This window comes from Protopterus annectens, chromosome 11.part0, assembly GCF_019279795.1.
Source record: "Protopterus annectens isolate FY-2018-M chromosome 11.part0, PAN1.0, whole genome shotgun sequence".
Lineage (NCBI taxonomy): Eukaryota > Metazoa > Chordata > Ceratodontiformes > Protopteridae > Protopterus > Protopterus annectens.
The window spans coordinates 216,306,582-216,328,516 of NC_056745.1; the positions used below are offsets into that span (position 1 = coordinate 216,306,582).

Below are 21,935 nucleotides of genomic sequence, written 5' to 3' on the forward strand. Positions count from 1 at the left end.
TCAGGTGGGAGCCTGTCTGTTCTGAGGGAAGTAGGTTTTAGTTTGGACAAGTGTTTATAGATTAGACTGATTGGGACAGGTTTGAGTGAAAAAAGGTTCTGGTTGTTTGGGGGATTTTGTAGGTCTGGAAGAGTAGTGGGGAAGGGGGGGATCAATATAAGAATTGAGTTGGAAAAGTAGTCATTGAATTGAGTTGCTCTGTTGATGGTGGTATTCTTTGTGTTTGTGTATGGTGTACTAGTTTTACGTGGTTGTAGAGTTTTGTTAATAGCTGCCCAGAAATTCTTTGGGTTTGAGTTGTGTTTAGTTTGGATGTTAAAATAGTGGGGGTTTTTTATAATTCCTTATTTGTCTTCTTGCTTTATTTCTTAGTTCAAGAAATAATTGTGTATGTGAATCAGTTTTATTATTATGTCAGATGTCCCAGGCCTTACCTCTTTCTTTTAGAAGAAGGCGAGTGGTTTTGGTAAGCCAGTGGGGTGAAGTTGGATTTGGTTCTACTAGTTGTAGGTGGTGCTAGCTGATTAAAGATATCTAGAAAGGTGGAGCTGAAGTGGTCAACTGCTATGTCCAGTGGAAGTCAGTTAAGTGGAGACCAGTTGTAGAAGTTTAAGGCTGTTATGAAGTCTTCTGTTTTGAAGTTTTTAATGTAGTGTATTTGTGGAATGGATGTTTTTTAGTAAGTTTAACGTGTTGTCTTAGTATAAGGTGGGGGAGGTGATCTTTTTAGAGAGCTGGATAATATACCGAAGTGTTGTGCTGAGGAAGGACGGTAACGTAAGGATCCAGTCAACTATGGAGTCTTTATGCGTAGATTTATCTATTCGGGTGGGAGTTTGTATTAGCTTCTAGAAACCATAGAGATTAATATGCTTGGAGGGAAGGGATGAGTTGAGGTATGACCAGTGTAGATTAAAGTCCCCTAGGATGAGTGTTTCCTGAGGGAGGGATAGGGTTGCCCAAAGGCCTATAACAGTTGTGTCATCCGCGAATTTGATGATCCTGTTCATCTCATGTGTGGCCATGCAGTCATGTGTCAGCAGAGTGAAAAGGAGAGGGCTTAAGACACACCCCTGTGGTACTCCTGTGTTCAGGATGATACTTCTGGAGCTGTTGTCTCCCACATGAACCTTTTGAGGCCTTTCAGTAAGGAAGCTCAGAATTCAGTTGCATAAATGAGAGTCTATGCCCAGTTGAAGTAGATTCAATATCAGATTCTGAGGGATGACAGTGTTGAAGGCAGAACTGAAACTGATGAGTAGCAGTCTTACATAGCAGTTTCTGCCTTCTAAGTTTGGTCAGTGTTTCATGGAGAGCTAGTGAGATGCCATCCCCTGTACTGCAGTTTGTCATATATGTGAATAGCAATGCGTCCAGTGACACAGGTAAGATTGAGGCTATATGATCTTTGACCAGCCTCCCCAGGCACTTCATTACCGTAGAGGTTAAACCAACTGGTCGGTAATCATTCAGAGTTGTTGGCTGTGGTTTCTTAGGTGGAGGAATGATAGTCATCTCCTTGAAGCATTTCGGAACACTGGCTAGATGGAGTGAAGTGTTGAAGATGTCAGTGAGTACTGGAGCCATTTCTGCCGCACATTCCCTTAGTACCCTGTCCATGATGTTGTCAGGGCCAGCTGCTTTCCTTGGGTTGACACATTTTAGGGTTCTGGTGACATCGATAATATTGAAGCTCAGCACCGCTGCATCCTTGTCTTCGGGGATTCTGCTTGCTGTTGTTTTGTTGTCAGCATCAAACCTACTGCAGAATTTGTTCAGTTGGTTCAGAAACTCGATGGTATCATCATATGAAGCTGATGTAGGCTGTAGTCGGTGGTGGTTTGAATTCCTTTCCATATTTGCCTGGTATCCTTCTGGTCCCTGAAGTGACTTTAGATTTTTCTGCCATATGATCTTTATACCTCTTTGATACCTTTGTTCAGTTTGGCTCTGGCCACACTTAAAGCTTCTATATCTTGGGATTTGAAAGCAGTATTTCTTACTTTCAAGAGCTTGTACACCTCACTAGTTTGCCAAGGTATGTCTGCATCAAAAAGCAATCTGTACTGCAAAAGTAGCTAAAGGGGAGCAGGTTAAAACCAGAGTTAAGAAAAAAATTAAAGGAAAAGTTTAGAGAAATTATCCCGTAGGTTAAAACCAGAGTTAGGAAAAAGTTAAAGAAATTGTCCATAAGGGAAGTGGATTACAACTTGCAGCCACGTTACCGATACAAGCCAGGCAGTGCTAGTAAATAAAAGATTTCTTATTGTTACAGTCATGGAAAGAGAAAAAAAGAAAATAGAGAGAAAGAACCTCCAAAAAATACAGGGAATTGGTGTGATGCTATTAGCTACAGGAGAACTGCAGCTCACTAAAATTAGTAAAGGAATTGTTCGATAGAGTTAGAGGCTTCAGTTTGCAGTCGTTGGAAAACTCAGCAGTGTAGAGTCAAAAGAAGTTAAGGAAGAGAAAGGCAGTAGAAAGAGAAGCAGTATAGAGAGAAGTTGGGACTGTAGAGGTTCCTTCTAATAAATGTCATGAGCAGAGTGGTCACCAGTAACAGTAGATTCAATTACAGACCAAGCAACTACCACTGAAGGCTAGAAAACCTACATGCACTTTTAACTGCAGGAGCTTCTTTCTGTTTGTATTTGGTTTTCCTTTCCTGAATGTGCAGAGCGACACAGATGCTGTGTGTGTGTGTGTGTGTGTGTGTGTGTGTGTGGGGAGGTGCAAGAGATTTCTTGGTGTAAGAAAGCAGGGAAACTTTACTTTGGTATAGACTGTAATGACAAAACAGAAGAGAAAATAACATTAAGAAAGGTCCAGGAACAGTTAGCACAGGAGTAGGTAAGGGAAAAAAAGTGGGGGAATCAACCAGAATGGTAAGCACAGTATTGTCACAGTTCAGGTTCAGGTCTTTTGCAAAAAAAGAAAAAACTCAACTTATAGTAGTAAAACAGCATCAGCTTATCAATTTTTAAGGGAAAAAAATCAACTTACAGAAGTAAAATAGCATCAGCTTATCAATATTTAAGAAAAAAATCAACTTACAGTAGTAAAACAGCATCAGCTTATCAACCTTAAAGTACAGAGTCACTTACAAGACATGAGAACACCCTTGATGGTAATGCTCAATCACAGCAGTAGTTGCTAGATCCTAGGTACATTACTCAATATAGTACAACAAGATTGTAATAATACAGATAAAACTTGAGCAAGAAGGTAAATAACTGCCTGTTACAAAGTTGCATCAGCCGAGTCAGCAATTGCAACTACAAATATTAGAGAAACACTTACTAGGCGAGTATGGTGCACGAGCTGGATGACTCAGTAGGAGGTATAAGATAGGGGAAGAGGGTGCGCATACTGTCTGTAGTATATGTTAACTTTGGCCAGATGCTGGGGGCATGGGGAGACTACCATAGGTAATGGAGTGTACAAGAGGGTTTAGTACAGAGCTGAACCTTTAGAGGTACATATGTATCAAAAAACAATCTGTACTGCAAAAGTAGCTAAAGGTGAGCAGGTTAAAACCAGAGTTAAGAAAAAAGTTAAAGGAAATGTTTGGAGAAATTATCCGTAGCTTAAAACCAGAGTGAGGAAAAAGTTCAAGAAATTGTCCGTAAGGGAAGTGGATTACAGCTTGCAGCTGCGTTACCGATACAAGCCAGGCAGTGCTAGTAAATAAAAGATTCTTTACTCTTACAGGGATGGAAAGAGAAAAAAAAAAAGAAAATAGAAAGAAAGAACTGTTAAAAAATACAGGGAAGTGGCACGATGCTATTAGCTACAGGAGAACTGCAGCTCAGTAAAATTAGTAAAGGAGTCGTTCGATAGAGTTAGAGGCTTCAATTTGCAGTCACTGGACAACTCAGCACTGTAGAGTCAAAAGAAGTTAAGGGAGAGAAAGATAATAGAAAGAGGAGTAGTGCAGAGAGAAGTTGGGACGGTAGGGGTTCCTTCTAATAAGTGTTGCTAGCAGTGTGCTCACTGGTAATAATAGATTCAGTTACAGACTGAGCGACTACCATTCAAGGCTAGAAAACCTACATGCATTTATAACTTATAAATAAGAGATTTCTTGGTGTAAGACAGCAGGGGAAGGTTTACTTTGCTATGGAATGCACTTGTAACTGCAGCAGAGTCTTTTTGTTTTTATTTGGTTTTCCTTTCCTTAATGCTCAGAGCGACCCAGATCCAGAGGGAGGAAATGCAGAGGGGGGAGGGTTCCCTCTCTTCCCTCCTTTCACTAACCTTCTTTGCTAGACATTATAAATACTGTAAATTCCAATCACTGTCAATACCTTCTAAGTCATTAATGCTATTTTATTGATCGTATGTTTATATACTAATTTGCATCTCATTTTTACATCCCTGTCTCACTTGATATTCATCATATTGATCACTGTTGCAGTAGTTTAGCTACATGAGTTATAGCCTACCAATGATATAACAGCTGGCCAGCTTCCAAAGCTTCAGGCCACGTTCCATGTGCTCAGACCTTTAGGCAGCTCCAGTTGAGCTACCTAAAAAACACGTTTGAGTGCCAAGCCTTTCAGAGCTTTCTTGCCACCAAAGAGAACCCTTCTCTGCAGGCTTACGAGGATCGATGGTTGGTTTGTGCTGTTCCATTGCTGGGTAGATCATTTCCCTTTGGGGAAAAAACTTTCCACATTTAAAATGTATTCATAAAATGTACTTTTCTGGTTAAGAAGGCTGTTTTTAATTTAGGACTTTGTGTTTTAACTATGTTTATTTTTCTTTTTAAAGGCTGGCAAAGTCTATTTACTGGGTTTTTATTGGGGAAAAGTGACTTTTTACAACTTTAACTTTTTACCAGCTTGTACTGCTTGTTTTCCAGCAAAAAAGAATGAATAAATAGAAAACGCTCATTTTATTTACGAAAACAAAGCTTTCAGGAAATATCCCTTCTTCAGTGTTCAAACACATTACTTAAAATCATCTTATTTAAATGAAGTAATATACAACACATGACACAGCCATCCAATCAGAATACACAAATCATTAACCATTCAATTTTTTTTAAAAACATATTACAATATAAAAACACTTTGAATAAAAATAGAAAATAGAAAATTAAACCTAACACTCATTCAATAAAAAAATCATGATTATCATAGGAGTATAAAGATTTATTTATACTATTTTTGTTTAAAATCTAACATAGGTTTAATTGTTACCATATTATTAAGCCCAGGTGCTACATCATCTTTGAGTCTTATAATCCACTTGTATTCAGACATCTCTAATTTATTGTTTGACTCCAAGCCTCAGATTTTTATATACAACCACTAAAACTTTAAATTTAAAGCTATGTGAGACTCCCTCATCCGTTTTATGCTTTGCTAAGGCATTTGATCCAACTCCCCTTCTTATATCCGATTTGTGCTCAATAATACGGTCCTTTAATCGTCTCAAACATTTTCCCACATAAAACCCTTGGCATTGTACACATGTTGCCAGGTAAACTATCATAGTCGTATTACATGTTGCCTGATGTTTAATGTCATATCTTAATTGACTCACTGGATGCTCAAAAAACTTTTTATCACAAATGTCAGAACACTGAAGAAGGGATATTTCCCGAAAGCTTTGTTTTCATAAATAAAGTGAGCGTTTTCTATTTATTCGTTCTTTTTTGCTGAGTTGTGAATACAACGAGTAATAGTAGTAAACCACGGTTGATCTGTTTTTCCTTGGATAACTGCTTGTTTTCCCCCAGGAAAGAGGCAGCTGTTTTGGCTTGACCATGGAACAAACTGCTGTTCCCATGACTGTTTCTTCTTCCATCCACAAAAAGAGATAGTTAACAGCCTTTTTCACCAAAGCTGGTTCCTCAAACCATTCATCCTTTTCCCTGGATGCCAGTGATGTAGCACCTACACCCACTATGGACCAGGGGTTAGCCACCTCCTCTGTTGCTGTTGGTATTCCTGCTATGGGGAAGGGAGAGACACTCTTTGTGATCCTGGGAGGGGGAGCACTGAAGTCTTCCCTCTTTAGTCAGAATGTTGTGCCCATCCTTGAAGAAGCAATAAAGTAAACATGTATCTGCTCTGTTCAAAATTTTATGGATAGGAGGAGTTTATTAGATCTGACTTGGGGTCTAATTCAGGCTATCGAGCCTTCTTTCTGGTTAAAGAAAAAGGAATGGCTGCTTTCCTGATGAGATTCAAGATTATGAATCAGGACAGGATGATGAAGGGACCAAGTTTTCTCCTCAGATTTCTTACTAAGATTCAGAGGAGAGCACATTATTTGATTCTTCCTGTGGGTGTTTATCTTTCTCTGAAACTACAGTCATAATGTGCTAGCGTTTTTAGTGTGAGAATACCTCTGAGATTTCTCAGTTCTTCATAAAATACTATGAGCTGTTACAACTGGAATGCCTAGAAACGTCACCCATTCCATAAAGTTCCTAAGTTAAGTTTTTATACACTTATCCCAAACCTGATCCAGAAGCTATAGCTTTAGTTAATCCCAATCCTACACCTTCTAATAAGAATGGGAAAATAACTGATAAATATGGGAAAACGGTGTATGCTTCTGCAACTTTGTTTTTGGAATTTTGAACTGTCAGGCTCATATTAAACTTTATTCTGTCTAATTGTGATAGTATGAGGAATGTTTTGTCTGCAGTTTCTACTTGTGAGGAAAAATCTGCTTTAAGTAGTTTTGTTTCTTCCATTTTACAGCCCATGGATCATTATTTAAAGTGTATGTATGACTCTGTTGATATTTCTGCCAGGGCTATGGCCACTGGTACAGCTGAGGAGGTTTGCCTGGCTGCATTCTCAAATCTTCTCCGATGTGAAAAATGAGATTTTAAAATTTCCTTTTGATAGAGATTTAAAGCAATAAGTGAGAAAGTCACTGAAAAAACAATCAGTAAAAACAAAATGAAAATTCCAGCAAAGCTAGAACTTCCACTGAGTGACCTCCCAAACCTCTTGTATCAGAGGTACATGGGTTATATACAAATGACCCTTATGAACATCAGGTGTTTCAGCTAATTAGCGATTCCGAATGCCCATGACATGTTATGTCATTTTAATGGACAATTTCAGGCCAATAAAGCCAAATCCCACTAGCTGTGGATATGCATATTTCGGCATTGTTATGACCTTGTCAGCACAGCACAAGCAGAGTGTTTGACTAAGCATAAGAAACACAGGGCTGTTATACCCAGCTGATGTCCATTATCATTAGGGTCACTGCAAAAATAACCCAAACAACAAACTAAAACAATAAGTGAGAAGGTCACTGAAAAACCAATTAGTAAAAACAAAATGAAAACTCCAGCAAAGCTAGAACTTCCACTGAGTGACCTTCTAAACCTCTTGTATCAGAGGTACATGGGATATATGCAAATGACCCTTATGAACTTCAGGTGTTTTGTTTTGCTAGAGATTTAGTTTTTGGTCCCTCTGCTGTAGAGGTTATCAAAAAGTGTGATGAGAAGAGTAAGCTTATATGGGAAATCTCAGATTTTTTAGCCCTCCTTTTCCAAAATTTCCAAGGAACTCTATTAACTGCTTGTCCATTTTTGGCAAGAAATAAAATAATCAGTCTCAGCAAAATGCTGATAAACAGACATTTAGGAAGCAATGCCAAGAGCTTTCAAAAAAGAAGTCAGGAGGTCCATAAAACAAAGGACAGTCCAACAAGTCAAAACGACTGTTTAAGGGACCATGTGCCCCCTCCCACACTGGCAGTCACTTTTCCCTTCCAGAAAGTCTGAGTCTCTACGTCTGTCTTTGGCAACAGGTAGTTTCAGACAAATGGGTTCTGAAGATCATTCATCAAGGTTACAGATTGCAGTGGGAGAAAATTCCTCTCTTCCAGGAGTTAATTCCTCATCTACAAGATCATACTCCTCTGTTTCCCCCTGTCCTTTAATAGATGTTATCTCAGGGAGTACTAGAGTGAGTTCCTCCTTCCCACTTTGGGAAAGGTTTTTATTCAGTGATGTTTTTTAGTGCCAGAGAAATGCTTGCAAGCCAATTCTGGATCTTTCTTTCCTAAACCAATTTGTGGTAGTGCCCAAGTACAAAATGCTGTTACTTTACAACCTATTACCTCTTTTTCTTCATTTAAGTTTACTGGTAACACTAGATTTAAAAGATACTTATCGTCACATCCCTATTCATCCAAACTTCAGGCATTTCCTATGTTTTTATGTTTCTGGATCACATCATCAGCTCTTTGCCTTACCCTTTGGACTTTCCACTGAATTAAAAGTGTTCACAAAGTGTCTAACTCCAGTTGTAGCTCATTGCAGGTTACATTGTATCCACATTTTCCATATTTAGGTGACTTGCTTTTCTTTGCTTGCTTGGGTGAAAGATCTCTTACACAAGCCGTGATTCCAAAAGAACATGCAAAAGACTTTTTGATTCCATCACACAGGATTGTGTTCCTGGGGTGTCTGCTAGACACCTCAGTTGAAAGAGCTTTTCTTTCACAGGAAAAAAAAATAGGTCTACAGTGGATATAAAAAGTTTACAGACCACTGTTAAAATGCCATTTTTTTATATAAAAAAATGAGACCACAATAAATAATTTCAAAACTTTTCCTACCTTCAAATCTGTTAGGGAAAAAATATAATTAACGCATTCATTCTTCTTGGGTACACACCTTCCATCAATTAAACAGACTCTGATTAACCCCAAATAAAGTTCAGCTCTCTTAGTAGGATTTTCCTGACATTTACTCAGTTGCCTTACTCAGTTGCCTGCTACAGCAAAAGCCATGATATGCAGAGAGCTTACAAAGCATCAAAGGGATCTCATTGTTGAAAGGTATCACTGAGAAGAAGGGTACAAAAAAATTCAGAGCATTGGATATACTATGGAACACAGTGAAGGCAGTCATCAAAAATTGGAGAAAATATGGGACAACAATGACGTTGCAAAGAACTGGACATCCCTCCAAAATTGATGAAAAGATATTATGAAAACTGGTCAGGGAGGCTGCCAAGAGACCTACAGCAACACTGAAGTAGCTGCAGGAATTTCTGGCAAGTACTGGTTGTACATGTGACATGTGACAACAATCTCCTGCTCCATCCATATGTCTATGGGGTAGTAGGGTTGCAAGAAAAAGCCTTTTTCTACAAAGAAAAACATCCAGGCCCATCCCAGTTTTGCTTTTGGATTATACCAGGGTGTGTACATATGTATATGTTTTTACTCCTAGCTATGTTCTCTCAGGGCTCAGCCTCCCTGTCTCTCTGTTGGCATGAAAGCTCTGAAGGGCTTGTCACTCAAATCTATGTTCTTTAGGCAGCTCAGCTCAAGCTGCTTAATGGTTTGAGCTCATGGAAGGTTCCCTAAAGCTTTGGAAGCCAGATGGCTGTTATATTCTTGGCAGTAAATAAACCATATAGGTAAAGCTACTGCAGCAATGATCATTCAAATATTTACTGTTATTGTAAGTTTGCTTACGCAACTGTATTTTCTCTAAAGCATATTTGTACTAAGTTCCAAGCACTGACTAATAATTTTTTTTTTGTATTTTTACTGGTCAGTGTCTAAAAATAATCTACCTGGATCAGCATTCTACACTGGTTAACAAATTATTATATACAATACAATAAAGTAAAATTAAACATAGAATGGATTAGATTATTACTGTTTCTTATGAAAAATAGTGGGTTCAGTGCTCAACAGGACATCTCATGATGACTCCTTAGTCATTCCAGAATGTTTCAGTGGTCGTATTGGAAATAACAAGGATAAGAAACATGGGGTGTCATTCAAAAAATAATTTCCCTTTTAGTCTAGACCTGAATCATATACTGTTAGTGGACCCCTGTGTTTAATGGTGTCAATTTATAAATGTTCTGTTTTAGTGATTGTGAGAACATAATTTTTGTTTAGTACTGGGGACATTTTTTTATATTTAAAGAAATTGCATGTTTTGCTAATTATGGTCTGGCTTAAGTTAACACATGTCTGTGTGCTCTAGGGCCTTAACTCACTCCTTTGAGACAAATAATATAAACTGGTGTATAATAATCCTAGATAACATATTACAAATTTTTTCTTACTGTTTGCATAATGATACTGATGGCATGTTAGAAGAGCAGGCTAGATACATTCACATTAAAAACATATGAAACACTGTCAAAACAGCACATCCAGTGACCCTGATTATGCTTGCTTCTTTCTTGCTGCAGCCCACCCAGTACTGTTTCCAAAGACTGTTTTCCGGCGTGCACAAGCAGAACAGAAAATGAAGTACTAGGCTGCTGTGAGCATCTTCCATATTGTCAGTCCAGAGGAACACTTCAAGTTAAGGAAGGCCTAAATCACACTAATGGCAGGTGAGGTAGAACTCTGTTTAATCTGCTTTTATGATATTGTAGTATTGCATTTCCGTTACAATGCTTGGAGATAGCATTGGGAGGGTGAGTATGTGTATGTGTGGGGCTGCCTGGGAGGTCACAATTAGGGGGTTAATTAGGGGGTAGGGTATGTTATTCTCAGGTTGCATTTGCTTAATTTATTGAAATTATTTTTATGCTACCAAGTTAACTTTTTTTTTTTTTTTTTTTTCCTTTTAATACTCAAGAAAAATTTTATACTCTCTGAACTTCAGTTTGTTTGCTTGTAAAATATCCATAGCAACTTGTGGCTGAAAATTGTTTTACTCCAGCAGGATATATGTTCAGAGAAAGAAGGGCCAGCACAGCAAACTGCCAAGACAGTTCATCATATAAATGAGAAGGAAAGGATGTGACAGGAAAGTAAGAAAAAAGGAAATAGCAAGTAACAGAAAACAAAGATAACTAAAAAGAACAACTGGAGGGGGAAAGAAGGGCACTTTTAATCTGTATGAAAGGCTACCAATTTTCATGTAAGAAGATGATAGTAGCTGTGTATGATAGTAAGGAATTATTGGGGAAGGGATAGGGAGAAGGGAAAGTTGCTGGGATACACAAACATAAAATGTAGACATAGACAGACAGCTGTGGTTTTGACACAGACAGTTGGGGATGGGGAGGAATGCAGTGAATCATTTGGGTCACCTTCAGCAGAGTGACTATCTTCCTAGTGAAAGGCAGGCCTGGATTCCACTGCACCAGAGGCATCAACAGGCAAAGGCTGAGGTGACTGCTGCTGTTCTTCTATTCACTGCTACAGCTGGACCTACTGAAGAAAGAGAAAAATAGAGAGAGTTAATTATTATGCACTGGCAGAAGCATTCCTGCCTCCTGAGGGTGCCTTTCATGCCCTCTCTCTGCTCCTTAAATGCTGTAAGACAAATAAAGAAGACCTTACTAGTGTTATACCTGGAAAACCAGAGCTGTAGCTGGCAAATCTAGCACCTTGTGCCAATCTCAGATCTGGCACCCTGCTCTTCAAAAAAGGTCTACTCCCTTAGTCTGTCTCTCTTAGCCTGGATCTATTCCCAGCCCCCTCAGCTCTTCTGAAGAGAAAAAAAGACTTACTCTGTTTTTTAAACTGTAACAAGCTGATTGCTACAGCTTAACATACAAGAAGTACTAAAGTGCATTTCTTATTCCTGTAACAGCTTTCAAGAAATGCAGGTACAGAAAAAGATGCTGGAAGTGGACTTGTTAGTAGCAGTAGCATCCCCGAACACCTTGTGCTCGGAGTGGCTGTCCCTTCATCCCACCCTTGCTATATGCTTCTTCAAGAAAAAAAGGAAAAATAGATGTCTGCATGGTGAAGAACAGGTTGATTAGAGCTCTCTTAGTGTGAAAATTGAAATTGAGAAGAGAAGGCCAGTAAAGTCTTCTCATTTGTGTAAAATTTGGCTAGTAAGTACACTGCCTGGATGCCAGCAAAGAATACATTTGAAGAAGCTGAAAGAAAATTAACCAAAAAAGGTAAAGAGAAAACACTGGCTTGGAAGAATCCTGCTGCTCTTCAAACTTCATCTTTGGTACAAGAGATGGCTTCTAGTAATTTAGAGGAAAAATGTAATCAGTTATTCAAAGGTGACTAAAATAAGTGAAACATTGAAGGAATATATCAACTCAAATAACCAAAGGTTAGAAAAATAGAAAAAGCTTTAACTAGCTATTCAGATTAACTGCTAAAACTGCAAAAATCAGAGAGGTTGAAATGAAAATGCGGGCTGAATATGAGGTTTCTTGAAAGAGCTGTTTCAAAAGACAGTATACATAGAGAAAACCTGACATTTTCTGCTCTCTCAGAGAAAGTGGAAGGAACAGAATGTATTCATTTTTTGAAACCATAAATAAGCAACTGGACTAGTGCTCCACACATGATTTGTTAAGTGAAAGGGCACATTGAGCATATGCTTCAAAACTGGCCAGGAGAAAACAGCCAAGACCTATATTAGTAAAGATGTAATCATACCAACAGAAAGAGTTGATCCCAACAAAACTGTAGCAGAAGGGAAAAGTATTAAAAATTGGAGATAGCAGAGTCTTTGTAGAAAATTACTCACTGTATACCAGGGAAAAGAAAAGCAAATTTATCCCAGAAATCAGGGGAATGTCAAGAGGCAGGTGCACAATTCAAGTTGCTGCATCTAACTTGTTTTCAGAATATTTTTCCTGGAAGATCAAAGACATTTTTTGATGCAAAACAAGCTAAGGAGGAAATAAAAAAGTTTATCCAACAAAGAGTGAGCCAGCAAACAGAAGGGGCCTCTGTTTCTCATTCTTCTGACAACAAAAGTTTACAGAGAGACTTTCCCAGTGAAATCTTTTCCAGTGTTCCAAAGGAAAATGTGAAAGTAGCAGACTGCAAATCCGACTTCGGACCAGTAACAAGTGGAGTACCACAGGGTTCAGTCCTGGATCCTCTCCTGTTTGGTATCTACTTCTCTGAAGTACAGGCTAAGACAGAAGGTCTTTGGCTAATGTAGTTCACAGATGACTGCAAACTAGGAGCCATAATCGAAACTCCTAACGATGTGGACATCCTACAAAAGGACCTCACTGAGACAGATGCTTGGTGTCAAAGCCATGGCCTAAAGCTCAATGCCAAAAAGTGCATTGTCATCCCCTTTGGTAAAAACTCTGTACCCATGAACTACCACATAGGTGGTAGTCTACTTAACATCGAAAGTATGATAAGAGACCTTGGGACACAGGTGGACAATAGACTCTCCTTTGATAATCACATCGCCACAGTAGTCAGGAAATCCTTCTGCGTGGCACACCTCATCAAAAAAGGTTTCTCATCCAGGAAAAAAAAGGTCATTGTTCCCCTCTACTCGTCGCTCATTAGACCCATTATAGAGTACAACTTCCCTTTTGGTATGTATCTCATAAGATATTTACAACAACTGGAAAGGCTGCAGAAGTAACTCACAAAGAGGATTACTGGCCTCAAACAGATGCCCTACGCAGACCGTCTCAAAAAACTCCAGCTTTACTCCGTCACATAGCGCCTACTCAGAAGTGATCTCTGCCTAACATACAAAGCTATTGCAGTTGAAAAATTGCAGTAAGTTAATGTATCACCCCTCACAAAAGTTACAATTGTTAGCTCAACTTTTAATTATTTTTAATTTAAAAGGTAAAATTTCAATGTCAAACTACATTTAACTTTTTACTACCTAATGTACACTCTCCCTGATGAAGGAGCGGCAGACAGGCTACCTTCCTATCTGCCCCGAAAGTGCTGGACATCTCAGAATCTTTCTCAGAACCAAGCTTGCTTCCAGTGTTTTACAGATGGTAATGGCAAGTCTAAATTTAGAACTATAGTCAGTAACCCCAGAATATTGCCCAAGATCTCTGTTTTACAGTTTAATTTTAATTTTAAATTTAATTTTAATTTTTATTATTTGGTTAAATTTAAGTTTTAGTACAGTCTTTTCAAACATAGGTATAATCGTGACAAAGCAAAAGGCTCCAACGCATTGCTAGAGGTTAGGAATGGCACATATGAACAAGTAGCTGGATAATAAAAAGGAACTAAATATGAGGAATGAGATGCTTCCAACCAGGTCCGTCTTCACCTTGTAGGCTTACTAGGGCCACACCCCCAACTAGTCACTTCTCGTTGGACATCTCTCAACCACGCCTCCTCCACAGTAGCATAAAAGCAGCACAGCAACAGCTCTCAGGTCATTCTGACCAGCGCTTGGGGAGCACACAAATAGTCCTTTTTAGGACTCACACATAGCAAAAGAACCGAAGATCTGTTCAAGAAGAAGGACAACGGACATCGACACCACCGTGGAACACCGAAGGACACAACAGCAGCTCTTTTCAGAGCTCACGTGGATCTTCACCTTACACCAAACAGCTCTTCTCAGAGCTCACAGTACACCAAACAGCTCTTCTCAGAGCTCACAGAGATCTGTATAAGTTCTGGTAAGAGCAACCGGAGACGCATTGAAGAATAAAACAAAAAAGTTGTTATTAGAGCTACCATTAACATCCAAACGGGCATTCAAAACACAAATTGGCCCTTCTCAGAGCTCACAGAAATCTGTATCAGCTCTGGTAAGACCAGCCGGAGGCACAGACACAGCTTGGTGAACCACACAAAACAGTTCTTTTTAGAACTACTGCATCTGCCCGAAAGGGCATTCAAAACACAAAACAGCTCTTCTCAGAGCTCATAGAGATCTGTAACAGCTCTGTAGAGAGCTCCAGCTGCCCACAGGGCTAAAACAGCTCTTTTTAGAGCTAGCTCCACCACCGACTACACGTGGAAATCTGTTCACCGTTTAGGATCAAGAGTGAAGGACGTTGTAAAATTGGTTATTCCTTCCCTCCGGGCAGGCATCACTCAGGATCGGAAACCCAAGAGGTCCACACCTATTTTTGTGGTTTTATAACATACAAAGCTATGTCAAACCCAGAGCTGTTGGACATCCTCCACTTAAAGAAATTCCAATCCCTCCGAGCTGCACGCTGTAGGGACCTAAACCTTGTCACCACAATAAACAGAACATGCTGGAGGGATAGATTTCTGTCCCAGAGACTTCCCATACACTGGAACAGACTACCTATCTATATCAAACAAAGCTCCTCATTAGCACTTTTCAAGAAAAATCTTGATGATAGGATGGGAAATAGGAAATTCACCCCGGGGATCACGTCTGTGGCTCTGCTCAACAGGGGCACAGGAAAATAATTTTCTTGGGTGGCGAAAGCCAGGGTACCTTTTTGGCTAGACTTATGTAGGCCGTAGGGCCAGTAGCCTAGTACCTACCTATGAACTTATGAAAATGCTTGAGAGACAGAAAAAGGCACATATGTTGACTAGTGGAATCAGGAGTACTATGGACATGACCCAGAGTGTGGTGATGGGAGTTGAAGATGAGGAAAAAGACCAGCAACACCAAAATTAATGAATAAATGTGAGGCTATAAAGCATCAGCCCCATTTGTGAAACATGGCTTTGCAAGAAAAAGTGGCTGAGATAGATTGGAATTTTGTTGACTTTGTTAAACTTGTGGGTAGACTAAAGGGAAACTGTAAACAAAGCATTTTGTGTTCTTAATAATATGTGTGTAAAACATTTCATTATGTACATTGCATGTTATACTATAAAACCGTTTTGTATAGTATGTAGTCAGTGATGTATTAAATCTGGAGGTGAGTCTTTTCAGTGACTGTTGTATTTGTTAAAGATATTTAACAAGTGTTTTTCTTAGTTATAAGATATAAAGGCTTTAAACTGTAACAAGATAAGGAAGGCTTGACAAAAGCAAGTCAAAGTTAATGTAATGTGATCTTGGGCTCACAAAATGTGGGTGGGATGTAAAAGTGTGCTGATTATGTTATATGTAGAGTTAAGATCATTTCACTTATGTGTACAAGGGTGAATATTTGGATTTGTGACCTTGACTTTAGCTATGGACAGTTTTATTTTAGGCTTGAAAATAAGAAAAAAATGACAAAAGGCATGAAAAATGCAACTTTCCTGATTCTGCAAAGTTATTAACTCATTTCTTTTCATTGGCAAATGCTTTCAGTGGGAGACATGAAGTCTACAGCTGTAGACAGTTGGCTGTACATTTTACTCTGAATGAACTGTTGAGAGATTCAAGCATCAGCAAAACTGTTAGCTGTTTTTTTCCTTATTGCTGACTACTTGTACTAGGATATGACTTTCCTACAAATGCAAGTAATTATAACACATTTTATTGTGAAAAATGCAAAATTTAAAGGTACCGTGGTAAGCAGTTCAGTGAAAAATAAATACAGTCTGAAACTGGGGGAGGTGAATAACAGTAGTTTCCCTAGCAGCCTAAATGCTTTATTGCACAATTTAGTTGTATTTAAATCTAGCACCTTTTCTTATAGCTAAAAGGTAACATTTTCTGAAAGCGTATAAGCTGTTCCTCATATTTGGGGGAATAGAGATAAGTAAAGTACAGACAACAATCACTGTAAGTGAGAATACAGGCTGTAACATCACTTTAGTATAGTAATCTTAATTCTAGATTACATAATGCTTGTGGGTGCAGCCTTCGGTTTGAGGCAATTGCTTCTGTATGGAGGGATAAACTTAATTTGTTGAAAATTATACATATTTTGTGTTTTTGTTGTAAGATAATAGGGAATGGGGATTCTTAGTTTTTTTTTTTTGTTTGAGGGTTTTCATTAAATCAGAATGTATTGAAATTGTAACATAGGTTAAAATGGAGATGAGAAGAAACAACTATATAAAAGATCAGCTTGACAAACAGTGTGTGCATGTAAGAAAAAAGTTGGAAATACACATTCAAAAGAACTCTCATGTAGTAAGTGGGAGCAATAGCTTTCTGTCATAATGGCTACTCTGTCCATATTATCATGAAATGTAAATAGCCTTACAGGCAAAGACAGAATGGAAGGAACATTGAATTAGATAAAGAAATGTAGGGTGTAACTAGCAATGTTGCAGGAGACACATTTGGATAGAAATGAACATGTGAATTTGACAAAGAAAGGATTTCAGGATGGATAATCAGCAGGATATCGGGGACAAAGGAAAAGAAGAGAAGAGAAGAGTGATAATATTGATAGTGGTAGAAGAGGAAAAATACAGAAATAATAGATGTGTGAGTAAGGGGCTATTGGCAAGGGAGGAGGATTACTTCCACATGTATTTATATTCCACCAAAATCCACCAAAAACTGCTGTTATGGAGCTTAAGAATATTTTGGGAGAAGTAATCAGCTTTCATCAGGGAATATTTACAGGAAGGACTGCAACTTGATTTTCAGTAGTGAGGCTGTATTGTGGGACCTAGAAGGGAAATATGACAAAAGAAGATATATTTTTGAAGAAATATATGAATATATTTAGCATGGAAGATGTAAATTCAGTAGTAAGAAATTATTCCCCCAAGGTACAATAACTGGGCTAGACTGGATAAAAATTGTATTTCAAAGGAGCATGCGCATTTAATTGAAAGCTTGGACACACATCCGATAACTATTTCAGATTGTGCTCTGATAAAAACTAAATAAGAATACAGGGTAACAAAGTAAAAATGAGACACTGGTGATCTCTTCAGAAGAGATAGCTAGTGAGTGGTATAAAAGGAAAATTGAGTTAGTTTAAAAATAGGATATAAATAAAAGTGAGAAAGATATGATTAAGAAGTAATAGGAATTATTAAGAGGGGCTGCCAAAATTGCAAGTATTGCTGAATAAAGGGAATCTCGCAGAACAAGAAGGGAAAAACTGCAGAATTCTAAAGGGAAAATAAGGGAACATTTGGATAATATGTACGATTTTACAAATATTGCTGTTAAGCAACTATTTTTGATAACAGCTCAGAATGCAAAAACTTCTAGTTCAACAAATTAGGCAACAGAAAATAGAAAGGGTTGTTGCCAAACTTTGGGAGCAGATGACAAAGAAAATAACAGGAGCTCCTGATGAGGTATTAGAAGTATTTTGGAAATGTTATGAACATTTGTATAAAGCAGAGGAATATGTGATCCAAGAAAAAGCACAAATGAAAATACTTATGAAAGAACTAATTATTGCAAAGCTAGAGAAGATGAGGCTCAACATCTAATAGTTAAGACAGGAGGAGATGATGATGTAAAAATGGCGATATATAATCAATTACAGGAAAGTCTCTAGGAACAGATGGTGTTTCCTGTGAAAGTCAGTAAGTTAGGAGGGAAAAACATGATATAAAGATCTAGAAGCTTTTCTTTAATTTTACTTTAAATGGAGGGGAAGCTCCAGCATCTAGGAAGAAAGTTGTGGGGAATATATTACCCCAGAGATTAAGACCTGCAGACTCAGCTTCATATAGACACATTTTAATTGTATACAATGATTGTAAAGTGTTTATTTCTATAACTAGCTAAGAGACTTGCAAAGGTGTTGCCAAAATTGATAGATATGGATCGATGTGGTTTTGTAGAGGGATGGCAAACGTCCAGAGGGAAGTAAAATGAAAGAAAATACTGCAGTTGTTGGTGTGTCCTGATGCACAGAAAGCATTTTTTAGAGTAAGCTGGGATTTTATGAGTAGGGCAAAGGGAAGCATTTGCATTCCCTAATACAGTAACTAGGTTAATTAGGATGACTTGTAAAGAATCTTAGGCAAGAATTATGGTGGGAGGCTTCCCTGTCAGAAAAAGTGTGTTTGAATAGATAAACTTGGCATGTGTCCTCTTTCCCCATTATTACTTGGCTTATACTTAGAACCATTGGCAAAAAAAGAAGGGACTCAGAAATTCAAGGATATAATTGGTATGGTAATCAAGAAAAATTTGCTTTATTTGCAAATTATATTTTTTTCTATGTTAAATATTCAGAAAAGGACATTTGCTGTTACTGAACATTTGAGACATTTTCAAGTCTTTTTTTTTGGGATATAAAATGAATGAAGATAAAACAAAGGCAAGAGCATTAAATTATGTATCTCCACATGAATTGTTTCAGTAATACCCATATTTATGGGGACACAGTGAGATGAGTATTTAGTTATATGGATTATTAAAAAAAGATTCTGTTATGGTAGCTAAAGATATTTGGGAAGAGACTAAAAGATACTACAAAAACTGAGAAACTGGAAGCTCTCGTTTATAAATATGAATTGTAAGATACAAGCAGTGAAAATGTTTTTCATTGCTTTAGTTTTGTACAGTGTAGGTATAGTTTTATCAGCCAGATAAGACGTTGTGGAAAATTATTGATATAGCATTGAAGGAATTTATCTGGAGGAGAAGGTGATAGTTAAGTAGGATATGTTGATCCTTATTATAGAACAAGGTAATTTAGGATTACTTGATTTGTGTGGTTGCTTTAAAGCTATACAGTTAAAGTGCATATACATAAAGCAAGCAGAAGGTTATAAATCAAAGTGAAAAGGAATGATGATGAAGCAATGTGGGAATTCAAGAAATAAGGAGAAAATAGGATTTTGGATCAAGATCCTTGAGAGTAACAACATCTGTACGGAATATTATATTCATAAACTTGGAGAAAGTATTCAAAGAACTAAGTTATCTTACACATGCAGAAAGGAGATTTTGCCAATAGGATGACTACAAGTAGGGTTACAGAGGGTGGAATTCACTGGAGAAAAGTGACAAAGGAACCAAGGTATTGGGAGCAAATTACTAAAGAGGAAAAGGTAAAAGAGTAAGATGAGACCAAGCAGACGTTTGGACTTTACATTAGAGATTACCTTAACTACGAAGGATTGAAATCAGCATATAGGCAAAGAGAAAGGAATAGGAGTGTCCTAAGTAAAAGACCAATGCTGGCAGAGTTTTTAGTCAAGTCTAGAGCAGAATTTGCTTTTGAAAAATATATAATTAGTAGGACATATAAATATTGCTTAATAACTATAAGAATCAATCAGAGGAGGTTGGAAAAGATTCTGAAGACAGACTGGAAAAGTACTTTATCAAGGAACATTGGAAGAACATGTGTTATGGCTCCCAAGTATGCAGTGAAGTCCAGAAGATTTGTGTTTTTGTTTGGAAGTGTTTGCATAGGCATTTTTATACCCTAAGCAGACTTCCTCCTCAGGTAGATGGCAAATGGTCTAGGTATGATGGGAATGGGAGAGGTAAATCGGAGCATGTCTTTTTTTCAGTGTGTAATGAATTGGCAGATTTTAAAACTTCCATACAGAGTACTCTTGTCAGAAATATTGTGAGATCTTTGCTCCAGTGGTGTAGAGGGACAACAGCTCTTTCTACCAGAATATTTAAAACTGATGAAAATTCTCTTTAGTAGTTTGCTGCTAATTCTTCTTCTTCTTTCGGCTTTTCCCGGTTAGGGGTCGCCACAGCGGATCACCTGTCCACTCATGATTGGCAGTGGAGTTTTACAGTGCCGAGTTGCCAGCCCGGCGCCCAACCTTCCACAGAAGGCACACGCACGCACACACCTAGGGCCAATTTAGAGTGTCCAATCCACCTGCAGCATGTCTTTGGTATGTGGGAGGAAACTGGAGCACCCGGAGGAAACCCACGTGACCACAGGGAGGACATGCAGACTCCGCACAGAATGCACCCCAGCCGTGGATTGAACTAGAGAACCTCTTGCTGTGAGGCGACAATGCTAACCACTGCACCACCGTGGCCACTCTTAGTAGCTTGCTGCTAATAACATTCAAAATGGCATTATGCCAAAAGATACAATGACACTCTCACTTTTACTCAGAGAAGGTAAAATTTCATATTAATGCCACTAATTCATCAGTAGGCATTCTATGATCTTACTGTATCATGTAAGGGGAACAAAGTCTGCAACTGCCCACATCAGTTGCGGGGTTCCAAGGGTTGGGAGGGTGGCCTAATGGTTAAGGTGTTTGCCTTACAAACACAAGGTGCAGGGTTTGAGTCTCACAAGGGATAACTGGCTAGGCTTAAATGGCTCGCAAGGGCAGTTAGCTTAGTACTAATCTATGAACCTATAAAAAAAAAGATCAAACATCAAATATATATGTATGTATCTAGAGATAAATAGATAAAGAAAGATATACAGATATAAAGTATATGTATCTGGAGAAAGTTTCACTGGCTTTCTTTTTTCTTCTACCTACTGTTAAAAAATTCTATATATAGATATATATATATATATATATATATATATATATATATATATATATATGAGATCCGGACACATGCTCGACTAGCATATGTCCGAATCACAAAACATCGAACACACATACATGAAAGCGCTTAACATTGACAAGCGCTTCCGTGTATGTGTGCCTGTTTCGTAGATTGAACTACAGTGCGGGTAAGGGGAAATTTCCTTTTCCCCACTGTAATGCGATCTCGAAGTGAGAATAATAAAATAGGGGGGTTGTGGGGGTGAAGCCCCCCTGCAGAAACGTAGATTTTTTTTTGAACTACACATACACGGAAGTGCTTTCCGATGTTAAGCGCTTTCGTGTATATGTGTTCAATGTTTTGTGATTCGGACATATGCTAGTCGAGCATGTGTCCTAGACCCATATATAGATATATATATATATATATATATATATATATATATATATATATATATATATATATATAAACATACATACATAAATATACTATGACTCAGATTCGATTATTGGCTCAGGTGACTGAAGGAGCGACAATGAAGGATAGATTTGTCTATCCTATGAGGAGGGCAGGGATATGGCATCTCCTATGAGATCCATGGTGGAGAGTGGGGATGTTATGAGTAGGCATGATCCAAAGAGGAGGTGGGGGTGGACATGGCTGAGCTCCTGCAGAGGTGGGATGGTACACTGCATGGAAGAGGGGAGTGTTTAGGGCATATAAAGAACCCCCCCAGGATGAATGCAAAGCTGGCTGAGCCCCTGGGACACCATCAGGATCCACAACTAGCCCTAACATACCGGAGTATAGAGCTTGGCTGGGAGTCTCACTGTGGATGTGAGGCACTGTGGTGCCATGTCAGTAACATGACAGAAAAGGGGAAAAACAGAAATATTGGGGGATCAAATGGTATTAACTAAGG

At 38.3% G+C, this 21,935-nt stretch overlaps 1 protein-coding gene across 2 annotated transcripts in view; it reads left to right on the forward strand.

Moving 5' to 3' along the window:
• CCHR11.PART0H3orf20 (chromosome chr11.part0 C3orf20 homolog) overlaps window positions 1-21,935 on the forward strand; it is a 2,050,812-nt gene that overhangs the window by 1,991,064 nt on the left and 37,813 nt on the right. For both annotated transcript variants that reach the window (XM_044087635.1, XM_044087636.1), the window contains exon 18: window positions 10,206-10,352. In XM_044087635.1, coding sequence (XP_043943570.1) covers window positions 10,206-10,352 — 147 coding nt within the window. The remainder of the gene's footprint in view (window positions 1-10,205; window positions 10,353-21,935) is intronic.